Source organism: Mauremys mutica, chromosome 7 (assembly GCF_020497125.1).
Source record: "Mauremys mutica isolate MM-2020 ecotype Southern chromosome 7, ASM2049712v1, whole genome shotgun sequence".
Taxonomy (NCBI): domain Eukaryota; kingdom Metazoa; phylum Chordata; order Testudines; family Geoemydidae; genus Mauremys; species Mauremys mutica.
In genome coordinates, this window is record NC_059078.1 from 41244024 (window position 1) to 41256575 (window position 12552).

Consider the following 12552-nt stretch of genomic DNA (forward strand, 5'->3'; position numbering starts at 1 on the left):
CAGTTTTCCATCTTCCCTTTTTCCCTTCTCACTTCCACAACGAACACAATTCTGAACCCAGTTCTTTCCCAGAAGAATATAATACTGTATTTATTTGTATCCCGGTGGTGCTTGCAATGTGCTAGGTACTGTTCATGGGGTGAGCTGGGACATGAGTAGAATACTAGGTGAGACAGGCATGGAAGAAGAGATCCTGGGCCTCTGCTGGAGAGAAGATCTTGTGGATCTCTCTCTGCTTCTTAAACCCAGATGCTGGGAGGCAGAGGGGTCTCCCTTCTGCTTTTGCACAGGAAAGTGGTCCCTGTCTTCCTCCTGTCTCCTTTCCCAAGAGAATTTTCCCCTCCCAATGGATGAGGCTTCCAGGCAACATTGTATATTCTTCCCTATGACTCTGGAGATGGGGCTCCCACAGAATGAGACCCCTATTTTCTTTCCAATCCCACTACAAGCCTGGGGTCCAATAGTTATTATGTTGACAACAGAGGAGTTGTGGGGAGGGGGCTGCCCTGTCTCCAAGCTCAAGGGGTAAAATTTAAAGAGATAAGCAGACTTCCTCTCCTTCAGTGTCTCTGTGCACTGCTTTAGCTTCACCCCATGAAAAGGATAGGGTCACAGCTAAGGATGATCTCTTCTCTCACACTCAGTTAGGGGGAAAGGAGGAATCCAGCTCCAGTTTTCTCCAGTGAAAATGGGCAGTTGCACAAAATTAGCTGAATGTTTAAAGTGAGGGTGAACTAATGACACTGAAGCCGACAGAATTTGGGAGGGAAAGTCATCAACCTAGAGATGTGTCAAAGGGATAGAGCAAAAAAATCAAATCACTGACAACTGAGCTGTTGAGCCTCATTCTTTGAGATGATGGGTGAAAATGAAATGGACATAAAAATATGAACAGATGGATAACCTCTGACTCAACACAGATTAACATTTCTTACAAGTGAAGCATTCAAAATTGGCTTCAGTAAGCAGTGTCTTTATCACTACTGCTGGGCTCAGAATCTAACTGAATGCTAAATGAGCCAAGAAAAAAAATTGCTGTTTTTGCCAGTATTGGCCTCAGCTTTCTTTGCAGATCCCAGTGCATAGTTTTTCTATATACCTGTAAAAGTTGCACCAAGAAAACACTCTTGTACAGGTTTAAAGGAAGTGTGAGATTATCTGGGCAGACCTGACCCACTTTGGGGTGATGAAGAAAGGCTCAAACTATCTACAAGCTATGCAGGAGTAGCTCAGAAATAAAGCAGGATCACTATGCCCTTTCCTGGATATCAGGTTGGTATATATGGTAGCCTTAATGTGATTTTTTTCCACCAGCATTTTTAGACACACTTATACATCCTGTTTGGTCATATGGCATGCAAAGAAGGGCATCCAAGCAAAGGTAACTGCACCTCTGTTCCCTCCCTCATCTTCTCCAGGGTGTCCTTTTAAGTCTCAAGCCTCTAATTGTCCATGGGCTGGAACCCACAGTCCTCTCCCTCTGGACCAGAATTTTAGGGTTACAGTCTTGTGCTTATCCCAGCAGGTCTGACTTTAGTCAGGCACCTACAGGTCTGTTCTCTCAGGGGCCTCTGACAGCATTTGCCAGTGATCAGCCAGCTTTCACAAAGCACAGTACATTTATTCAGGACAAAAGCACTATAGAGAAAATATATTATAAAACAATAAACAGTCTACATGCATGCTAAGCTTGCTAGGTGTCACCCAATTTCCATGTGGAGCTTTCCCTCTTGGTTAAACACTCATGTCCATTTGGGGGGTCATGTGAGGGACTCTGAATCAGTTCAAGCTGACCCTTTTTTGCCCAGTTCTGAAACAAATAAAACTAATCAATGCCCCTTTCCTCAGGGGAAAGCTTCAAAAGCTAGGTATCTGCACCGCTGGTACTGGGACTTTGCATTACTCACACCTGAGTCATTCCAGATTTCACACAAAACCCACCCAGCAAGCCATATTTTTGCATTTTTGCATATTACACTTATTGATGCAAAAGTCCATGAATATTCTATGTGCTTATAACAACTTGTATATTTTGATGCAATTGTCTTACATTTTCCATGCTTCCAAGGTCATACATCTGTCATATCTCCCCACTGGAAGACAAAGAGGTTAATCCCATTCACCCAGGTAGGAAACAATAGAATGCAAGGGGGAAACTGAATCACACATTGTTTCATAATAAATCAAAAAATTCCCAGTTCTCCACACTAGTATTTCAAAAGAAATTGCTTCTAACGGTGGGCATGGGTTCCTCCTTGAGGTGAACTGCCTCAGGAACTGGGATCTGTCAGCAGACAAATGTGTGGTCAAAAAATACAGCAAATAAGGCGGCATTGTACTGTACTGAAAGTATGAAAGTTCTTAAAAAACATTCCAACTATCAGTTCTATCAATACTATTGCATTTAACCTATCCTACCAGTTAGCACAGGTATTACCTTCAAAGTGGAAGTTTTCTGCACACATTAATATTGGTTCCTCCCCCTGCTGCCAATTACACACAGTGTATCATAAATCTATGGCAACTACCATTTCCAATATAATGTGCAGACACTATTTTTCAATGTCATTCTAATGCAAAGTTCAAGAGAGTCGCTTCAAAAATGGGCACTAGATATCAACAGCTAAGTGAAGCAGAAAGGAACAGGAGCAGTGCAGCTTTCTTCCAATTTCCATATACATCCATCTCATGTATGGATATGAAAACAAGAGTTTTCAGAAGGATCAGAATTCTGGAGCTACCCTGTGTATCCAATAATTTAGTAAACCAGTAAAAAGAAAGTAAATTTACATATGGTATAGAAGATGCTTCACAGTATATAGAAACCAAAATGTTCATCAAATAGATGAGCAAACCAATGCAATGAAGCTATATTTCCAGGAAATGCTGTATATGATCATTTAAACAACTGGACGGTGTCAAAGAATAAATATAGTTAAAATAGTTAGAAGCTAAAATTATCTCTTGAAACGAGGTAAACAGAAGACAGAAAAAAGATGAGACTATATCTGATCAAAAAAGCTCACAAGAGCAAACACAATAAAGAACATTCAAGTTGATAACAACAACAAAAACCTACTGATCAAAGCCCAGTCCCTTCAACTAAAATAGAATCACTGATTGAATGTTCTTAATTCCACACTGTCAAAGGAGATTGACTTTCAGACAGCGTGTGAACAAAAGCCGTTCATTTCATGTCAGTCACCAAAATGCTCTTCACTGATTAGTGTTACCCCTTCACCAGCCTCTGGTGGCCCCCCACTCTCTCCCATCCCATTCTTGATTACAATTGCTCTTCTCTTTTCCTGCTGGCTAGTGATGCCTTTCCCTAATGGGTCACTGTAACAGAGCTGCACTCACCTCTTGCAAGCGCCCCCTAGCCAAGTGTATGTGCCTGCACTCTCTCTCTCTCTAGCTGTTTTTGTGGTGGGTCTTCACTGACTTAGCCCTCCGGCCAAGTCATACATAGCCTGTCTGTGAGATAAAAGCAAAGCAAACCCCTTTCAGGGTACAAGTCCAACAGGGGCCTCTCTCAGTGTCCTCTGTAACATCTCTCTCAGTTTGTCCCTGCTCCAGAACACAGCGGTGCCCCAGGGCTCCTTCCCTGGAGGCAATGTCTTGGCCCTCTCAGGGCCTTTCTGCCCCAGCTCTTCAGCTGGGCCACTAAAAGAGTTTAGTTCCCCCTTTTGGGGTGCCTCAATGTCCAGGCCACTTCCTCCAGTAACTAATGGGAGGTTGGGGGGACCCAGGCCCGCCTCTACTCCAGGTCCCAGCCCAGGGACCCTATAAGATAGCATCCATTCGCCATGTCCCTTTAAATAAACTGTGCTGCTGCTACAATTCCCCGGGCCACTTCCTCATGGCTCAAGCACATTCTTCACCCTTACCTCAGAGCTTTGTCCTGTTGAAGTCCCAGCAGCCAGCCCAGAGCACCATCCACTCTCCTCCAGCTCTAGCAAGGAACTGCTCTGTCTGTGCAGCTCTTATACTAGCCTACTGGGCCCTGATTGGCTGCTTCCCACTCAGCCTCTCTAGGCAGCTTGGAGGATCTCTCTGCTGCCTTTTTCTGGGGCGGGGTTTGGCAGGGCCACAAAGCTGCCATCAAGGGACTCAGGGCCTAGTCCACCCCATCACAGTCACTTAAAAGTCCTGGGGTACACCTAGAACTAACATCATGACATCAAGAAAAGAAACTCTGTGTTTAGATCTAAAGAATGTGTTTAGATTAATAGGTAATCTATTGTATGAATCCATGAGGTCCTTTTAGAAGTTTACTGGAGCAACTTGAATAAACCAGGCACACACATACTATACATTAAAGCCTTTACTGAGCTAACTTTTTGTCAGAGAATTATTGGCTGACATCAAAGTGATTCAGTGTGTAGTTTCCCCATGGTAACACAGTAAATTAGTCTTGGTTTTACCCAAGACTGTGAAGCATTAGTCTTTGGCAGTCTTTGGAAGAGGGCTATTAGAAATAGAAATAGAAAGGATTACTTCCAATTCATCAGGACTGAATTAGTGCTAATAATTAGAGCTAGTTGGAACATTTTTGGCGAAACATTAAAACTGAAATGTTGTGTGGAAACATATTGATTTGAATGAAGTTATTGCTGAGAAGGTTTCTGAAATCCAGGGCATACCCTCAGGTCACTTTCACAGATAGATTTTTGATTTAGGACTGTCTAACAATTTTGATCTGAAAGGAGAAGTTCTGACACAATTCGGTTTTGCTAAAGGTTTTGTTTTCATTTCAATGTAGAACAAAAACAAATGCTGGAATCTCAAGAGAAGCCACAAAACAGAACTGTTGTTCTCCAGCCAACTGTACCAACAATCTCATTACTCCTCAGTATGTAAACGATAGTGATGAATGCATGGAATGTCATTGCGCTACTGTGCTTCTGCATTACCTTGGATGCCAATCTACTAAAGCTCAATTCAGTAACTTCATATGTCATTTCTAGACACACCTGCACTAAGCTTGCAGAATCAGAACTGAAGAAATGTGAAGTTCAAGTTAGAAGGAATAGAAAATACTTAGAGAATTCATTACAGGGGTTCAGTTAAACTACAGATTTCGTTAAACAAGAAACAACCTAAAACTTCATGCAAAACAGAATCTTTTCTGAAGCTTTTAATCTGTATTTTAAATTCATGTATTTGTTCTGTATTGGAACATAAATATATCCGTTAAAATATCAAAAGAAAGGTTATTCTTTATGGATCACTGTCTCAGTCAGAAAAAAAGCCACGCTCACAAGATTTCAAGCTCAGTCCCATAGACTTAAGAAGGTCATACATCATATCCAGACTTCTAGTTACCAATCTGAACTGAGCCCCACCAAAACTTTTAGACTCACCCTTCATGTAATTCTAGTAAGTCTGGAGACTACATTTAAAAGTGAATTTAAAGCTTAAAGGGATATTTCTGCGTGGGCAATGGGTACCAGTAGTTCAGTAAGCTGAATCTAACTAGAAACTTTTGAAGAGCTCTTAAATATCTACAGACAGTCAAAAGAACTGATTCTTCTTTCACTTTATACTTGTAACTCCACTGGCATCATTTAAGTTATGACTAATATAAACCAGTTTGAGTGAAGAATCAGACTCTAAATCTTTATTAGCTATAATTATGTACTTGGAATTATGGAAAGAATTCATGTTTCCTCCTAATCTGTGCACTGAATATTAAATCTTAAATCTTGCATGTCAGGTTCATGTGAAATGAATGTGTTTATTTCTTTCATTCATAAGACTTCTTTCCAATGTGAATAAAATTCATTTTTTCCTACTGTGGACACCAGAACTTTCATGATACTTACATAGTTCAGAAAAACTCATATTTTTGAAGCCGCTAATAAAGGGTTAGTTTTTCAGCACAGAAAAGAAAATATTGTAGTGAGGGGAAAATTAATGAAACATATATGGACTAGGAAGTTAGGCAGAAACTATTATGCTACCACAGACATTTTCTGGACAATCGTGTACCTAAAAGTTAGTGGACCAAAGAGTGTCCAGAAACCCAAATATCAGAGAATGAAACTGGTTAAATATGGAAAAACGGGCATGAAGAAGCAAGTGAAAAGTAACATCTCACTTTCAGGGCTCAAAGTAACTAATACCAAAACTGTGCTGGATACATATTCTCTATTTGAAAATCCAGGCAACTATTTTAGCCCCTTCCCTGAAACTGCTGAGATAGAGTTGATGTTATCAATAAATTGAAACATCTATCAAAAATCCCTCTAGAAAAGAAAGAGAACTTTCCATCAAAGTCATTATAATTGCAGAATAACCAAAATAATTTGGAGCTTTTAAGGTTGGATGCTTTGCTCTGAAGGTTTCTGCTTTGCAAGAAGCCCAGACTGGAATATTTACTGGCAGGGAATCGAGACAAAATCTGAGCTGTTTTTCTCCAGGCAGTTAGTGACCTGATTCCTTAATCCAGCTTCATTTTTTGTTTTCAGAAACTAACAAAGCACCATGGCCAAAAAATTTGTTTTATTTGCTCTTCAATAAACTGACTTCTCTTTGGTTTTGGATCCTTGCTTTGCCTGGATATAAATGTACAGGGAGACACTAAATTAAGTTCAGGTGGAATAACATTGTGTCTTTTCCAATTCAATCATTATTTATATAAAATTAGAATGAGCTTAATTCTGCTCTTCTATGAAACTGTCCCATATTTGTAACTAAATACACAAACACTGGGACAAAATCAGTAACACTGTCTTAGGAGATGTACAGAAAATTAACAATTACCTATCACACAATACCTCAGAACACTGATGAGTATAACAGTGAGGTTAGTCTCATTCAAAAGTTCTGTATTTATGAATGTATTCAAAAAAGCAGCTTTCTTGACTAAGACAAGAATTAAACAATGCATCAGCTTCAATCCATGGATTTCCTCTGTGAGTAGTGGACAGTTTGGTTAAACTAAACTGTCTTCATCTCTTAGCTGATGCAAGTCTCTCTCCCCCAGTGCAAAGAAATTTCATGTCACTTTGCAGATTAAATGAGCAGATGCAAGCTGAAGCATCTGATTTTATATATGCAGACTATTTTTCCTTGACTTTAGGCCAGCTTTGCTCACTTGGGTTCCAAAGATACTTTGTACTACAACCTGCCCTTTGGATCCATGTTCCCCTGAGTGGTGAAGGCAAGTGGGGAAGTACTGGATCCATTTCTGGTTGAGACTGTCAAGGTTTCCCTTCGGAAGGTAGGTTGCTCACTTCTGTTAAGGGAACTATGATATGGTCACTGCTTAAAAAAACAAAAAACAAAAAACAAAACAAAACCCCACCCCAACCCAGTTATCATCCAGTTTCTAATCTTCCATTTAAGATTGTGAAAGTTGTGGTGAGACAACTTCCCAAGCTGTCTGGTTTCTTCAGTTCTCTAGTAACATGCTGATATTGTTTATCAGGTGTTTTTGATACCACTGACTTGCATGTGAACCCTTGTAGAAACAAAACAAAGGACTGCCCTTTAGTGGCTTTGTTTTCATCTCCTGGAGAGTTCCCAGAGGACAGTTTGGGGCAATTGCTCTCAAACCTCTAGGGCTCTCAGAATAGCCATGCCTTAAAGTTATAGACTAAAAATTAGGTCACTAAAAAAGGCACTGCTAATCAGAGCTCCCCCAGGACCAATTACCATTTCTAATTACCTTAGACAGGGCATACACAAACAGTACGTACAACATTCATAAGTGTTACATAATTTAACAGGTTTTTATGAACCTGAAGTACTACAATTCTGGATCTTTGTAAGCTATCTTTTCTTTTCCCCCAAAACATATTAACTTTTCTACATACTGCTCCACCTACTACCTGCCTCTATCTTGTCTTATTAAAACATTATATTATAAGCTTTTATCCTGATACTTTTCAGGTGGCCATTAATTAATGCTAAATCAGAGTGAAATTAATAAGTATATACAATGCCAGCATTGATAAGAAAAGGTCTCATCCAGATTAATCAATACTGAAAGGAGGAAGCATCTATTCATAAAGGGCCAAATTCTGCCAATCTTACTCATGTTGACTGGTACCTTTATACAACTGGACCTCAATCAGAGAACAGAGATCTGCATGGTTCTTGGAAAGTAACATCTTAATTATGCCAAACAGGCCCCCTCAGCCTGTATAACAAAAGAAGCTAGGTATGAGTTGGTTAATGTACTACATCCTGGCACCCTAGCTCAGACAATGACATTGATATGCCTATTACATGTTCCCATAAATCTATTTTAACATCCTCAATTTAAAAAAAAATGTATTTAATGTCAGTACAATACAACTAGAAAAGAGAAATTGCTTATTTTGGTTTTGGACGTCTTATGGAAATGTGAACTCTTTATTTTTCAAGGTGGTTCTAAATGTGTTAATACAGATGGAAATGAACCATCTGTTTTAGTCAGCACTTGTATGATAAGAACTGTTTCTCAAGTAGAGCAAATGACTGTGTTGGTGATTAAAAAGGATATCAGCAGTGAGACACAGCTTAATTATGTCATTGAAACTCTGAATGATTATTAAAAACACCATTTCAGGTGCCAGAAGGGTGAATTCAATATCAACCTACTTCCTGCTTCAGTCTTTCAACAGATTTAGATTGACAATGGCATTGAAATGAGTTTGTGGACTTCAATTATAATGTTTTATAGCTGTTCTTTGTGATGACAAGACAGAAGAAATGTTTTTCATCTTCAGTGGATGATTCAGGGGAAGACAATGTCAGACTGCAGGCCAGATGAGCTTTGGTTTATCCTAATTTTTAGTCCTAGAGCTGAAGGGTTATCATCATTGAAAACATTTAACTTGACGCTCCCAGCATAGTCTGCCTATGTATTTCATATGTAAAAAGAAGAGGAAAATCTAAGATGTTTATAGTACATTTGCTACACAAATTTGTTTAAAACATTGGTTCAGGCTAATATGGTTTGGCCATCGACCAGAGACTAAATTTTAAAACCCAAGTAAAGATTCTGGTTCCCCCTCCACAATAATTGGTCAAAATGTGTATAAAACAAGTTACATCTTAAGTACAACTGTTCTCAGCCCAGCATGTATGGGGCTAGTGGCGTCCTTTATTGCACCCCATCCATTCCTCTGTACTTTGAGTATGTACTTTGCACCCACAATAATTTACCGTGTTTAATGTACCGTAACTATGGAAGGGATATGGCTATAATTTTTATTCCCATCAAAATTCAATTGGTTCATGCATGGTGCTGATAATCCCTCTACACTTATCAACATCGCTGGGATTAGAGAATGTTTAGCCCTTCCCAAGAGATGCTGAGGCCCTGCAGTATGAGGCACCAAATCAGAGAGCACCTAAGAATTCAGAACTCGTCTAGAATAGTGTCAGTATAAATTAGTCAGTCAATTAATGAACGTTATAAAAGCTCACACAGCACTCATTAAAATATCACATTAATTCTTCACCATCTTTGTAATTACACAATAAAGAGAACTTTAAAAGTGCTTAAACTTTGTGTAATTGTGTCATAAAACTATAAAGCCAAGCTTCTCTCTTTAAGTAGGCAGATGTTTGGGGGTTTTGGCAGCAGAAGTGGGGACATCGTATGTTCTTCCCCTAATTTGACTGCTATTTTTTTCCTCTGCTATCTTTTCAGGACAAGACATCTGCTAACATTTCCCATGTTTTCTTTCAGTTACCAACTGATAGCTATACACATCCAAATAGCTCTCATAAAATTCATGTATGGGTCGGCGTGTGTATACTGAATATCAACTGCCATCAAGAATATTATAACAGTGGCTGTTTCAAATTATAAAAGCTCATGATGTTTCATGATAGAAGCTTGTGAAATTAACTCATAAGTATTAGATGTACTACAGAAAAATGGTCACATTCTAGCTCATGGCAGCTTATCAATGGCTGTACTTACAATTTCATAAATCATATCTGCTATTAATAGAAAAAGGATTTTTTGCAAAAATTGAAAAATTAAATATAGAATACAGCAAACAGATGGCTATGGATTAAACATGAAACTGCTGTTCACCAAAATGATGGTTAGTATCACAAAGAAGACACTAAATAAGAATGTCTTCCAGTTTACACATTAGAACACAGCTCCAAGTGAAATATTTTATCCATACATCAATTTCACATTTAATCTCTGCTCTGTGATATAGGATTTGCCATACTAAACCAGACCACTGATAAATCTAGTTTGGCATCTTACCTCTAGTAATGGCCAGTGCCAGATGCTTAGACCTAACAAGTCCTATACACTGTCTGAGAGCCTGTCAAAAGTGTATTTTGAGAGCTTGAGAGAGAAAGAGAGAGACAGAGACAGAGAGTCTCCCCGGCACTTCGGTCTTGTGTCTGGTGCCATAACGGCCTGTGGCAGCAATTGCAGGGAAACTCCCACTCAGTCCTTGTAGTGTTGGTCTGAAGCATACTCACAGCATATGGTATCTTGGGAGCATTTAGGTGACAAACTCTAACAAATCTCTACTATGAATGTAGAAACAGAATTTTCAAAGGCTTATAACTTGGCCAAATATCAGGATTTTTTCATAGAAACAGCAAAAAAAATGACCTTTTCCAGCCTCAGAAGTTAAATGACCAAATAAATTGCTCCAGAATACCATTCATAGGAAGGGGCCAGAAACCTCATCAAATATGGTCCCAGACATGTGTAGGTAGAATGGAGAAAACATATATAAAGAAGGTGGTTACCAGACCCTACTTGGGAATTTCAGGCTTGACAGGATGGTGTAAGCTGAAGTGGCACATTCCACTTACGATATACCCCACTGGCTCCCGGTATTTTCCATAGTCTCTGAAAGTCTGAGAGTATGACAACCCTAGAGACTTTTATGCTTTATGTTTCTATCTTTGGGGGAACTTTATTCATTTTGCGCTAATTTGGGTTTTAATGTCCTTATGTATGTGACTCACCAACCTCATCTATTAAAATACATTTTTCGTAGCCTCTGAAATTCATAGCCAGTTATTTGTGACAACTGGAAATTGCACAAATTCATCCTGGTTACACAGTGAATAATTCTGCAATCAGTGGAACCTGCAAGTGGAATTTAGATGGCTTGAATGTAATTATTTGATAAGAAATTTATCAGGATGCCGGGGTTGTCTGTTAAGTTCATGGTGGGGCCCTGGTTTAGTGAGGAAAAACACCTTGTAGAATCACCTACCTGTTTAATGAATCCCAACATAAAGATACTATCTGTAAGTAACATCTAGAAGGGATTCTTTCCATGAATAAAAAATTAAGAGTCTATTTTAAAATAAATTCCTAGATTTCTAATAGACAAAACTCTCCAAGGTTTGTGCCTAAGTCAACCTACAACAGATAAATAGTATTTCTAAAGTTACTGACCACTTTTCAAAACCTAACCACATCTGAGGGGGAAAAAGGAGCATCAAAAATTTGATGTGCATAAACTACTAATTCAGAAAGAATAAAAAACAGACTCACCCGATAGCAGCATAGGGTCCTTGTCAACAGATTTGCGGACTTGATCCGACTCTCCAGTTAAAGAACTTTCATCAATTTTAAGGTCATTTCCTTGAATGAAAATCCCATCAGAGGGCAGGAGATCACCTATTAGTTAAGACCAAGATAAAAGGAAACCAGAGAGGCTTAATAAGGTAGGTGTGTGGGGGGAAGGTTCTATAACATGATTAATCTTATAAAACATTACTACAACTCAACAACAATTAAAATAACCATTTAACTAAACCAATAGCTCTCAACCTTTCCAGACTATTGTACCCCTTTCAAGTGTCCGATCTGTCTTGCATGCCCACAAGTTTCACCTCACTTAAAAACTACTTGCTTACAAAATCAGACATAAAAATGCAAAAGTGTCATAGCACACTAGTACTGAAAAATTGCTGGCTTTCTCATTGTTACCATATAATTAGAAAATAAATCAATTGGAATATAAGTAATGTACTTACATTTCAGCATGTAGTATACAGAGCAGTATAAAGAAGTCATGGTCTGTATGAAATTTTAGTTTGTACTGACTTTGCTAGTACTTTTTATGTAGTCTGTTGTAAAACTAGGCAAATATCTAGATGAGGAGTTGTATCCCCGGAAGACCTCTGTGTATCCCTGTTTGAGAACCACTGAACTAAACAACTGATGGAAGACTATACATTACAACAGTTCATGTCAGCCTCTATATTCCTGATCCTCCCAAACCCTATAGATAGGGAGTCTGTGGAGGGGAAGGCCAAGATTTTAAGCCAATGCTATGTCAACAAGAAGAGAACTCCTAACATGGCATATGTTGCACCTTCAAATCCCACCGAAGACAAGTTTAACTTTTTTTTAAACACTTTTTTAGAATGTGACATTTCCCATCCCAGAGGGAAGTAGCAGGTAGCCTCTTTGGCTGCTAGAAGATCAAAGGGAGATGGTGAGTTCCCCTTGCAGAGCACTGACAGGGCTTATGGGATTTCTCACTATGTAGCACTGGTTGACAGGGCTGCCAAGTTTTGTGCCCTTCATGCGACACTCAAGCACCTGATGGATCTATC

The 12552-nt window shown here is 39.1% G+C and overlaps 1 protein-coding gene across 3 annotated transcripts in view; it reads right to left on the reverse strand.

Moving 5' to 3' along the window:
• LOC123374161 (plasma membrane calcium-transporting ATPase 2) overlaps positions 1-11597 on the reverse strand; it is a 170182-nt gene extending 158585 nt beyond the window's left edge. For 2 of the 3 annotated variants that reach the window (XM_045023762.1, XM_045023763.1), the window contains exon 1: positions 11483-11597. In XM_045023762.1, coding sequence (XP_044879697.1) covers positions 11483-11495 — 13 coding nt within the window. In that variant the 5' untranslated portion in view covers positions 11496-11597. Of the gene's footprint in view, positions 1-3887; positions 3955-11482 lie in introns of those variants that run through there. The other variant, XM_045023761.1, reaches the window with a different exon arrangement.
• Positions 11598-12552: the final 955 nt, after the last annotated feature.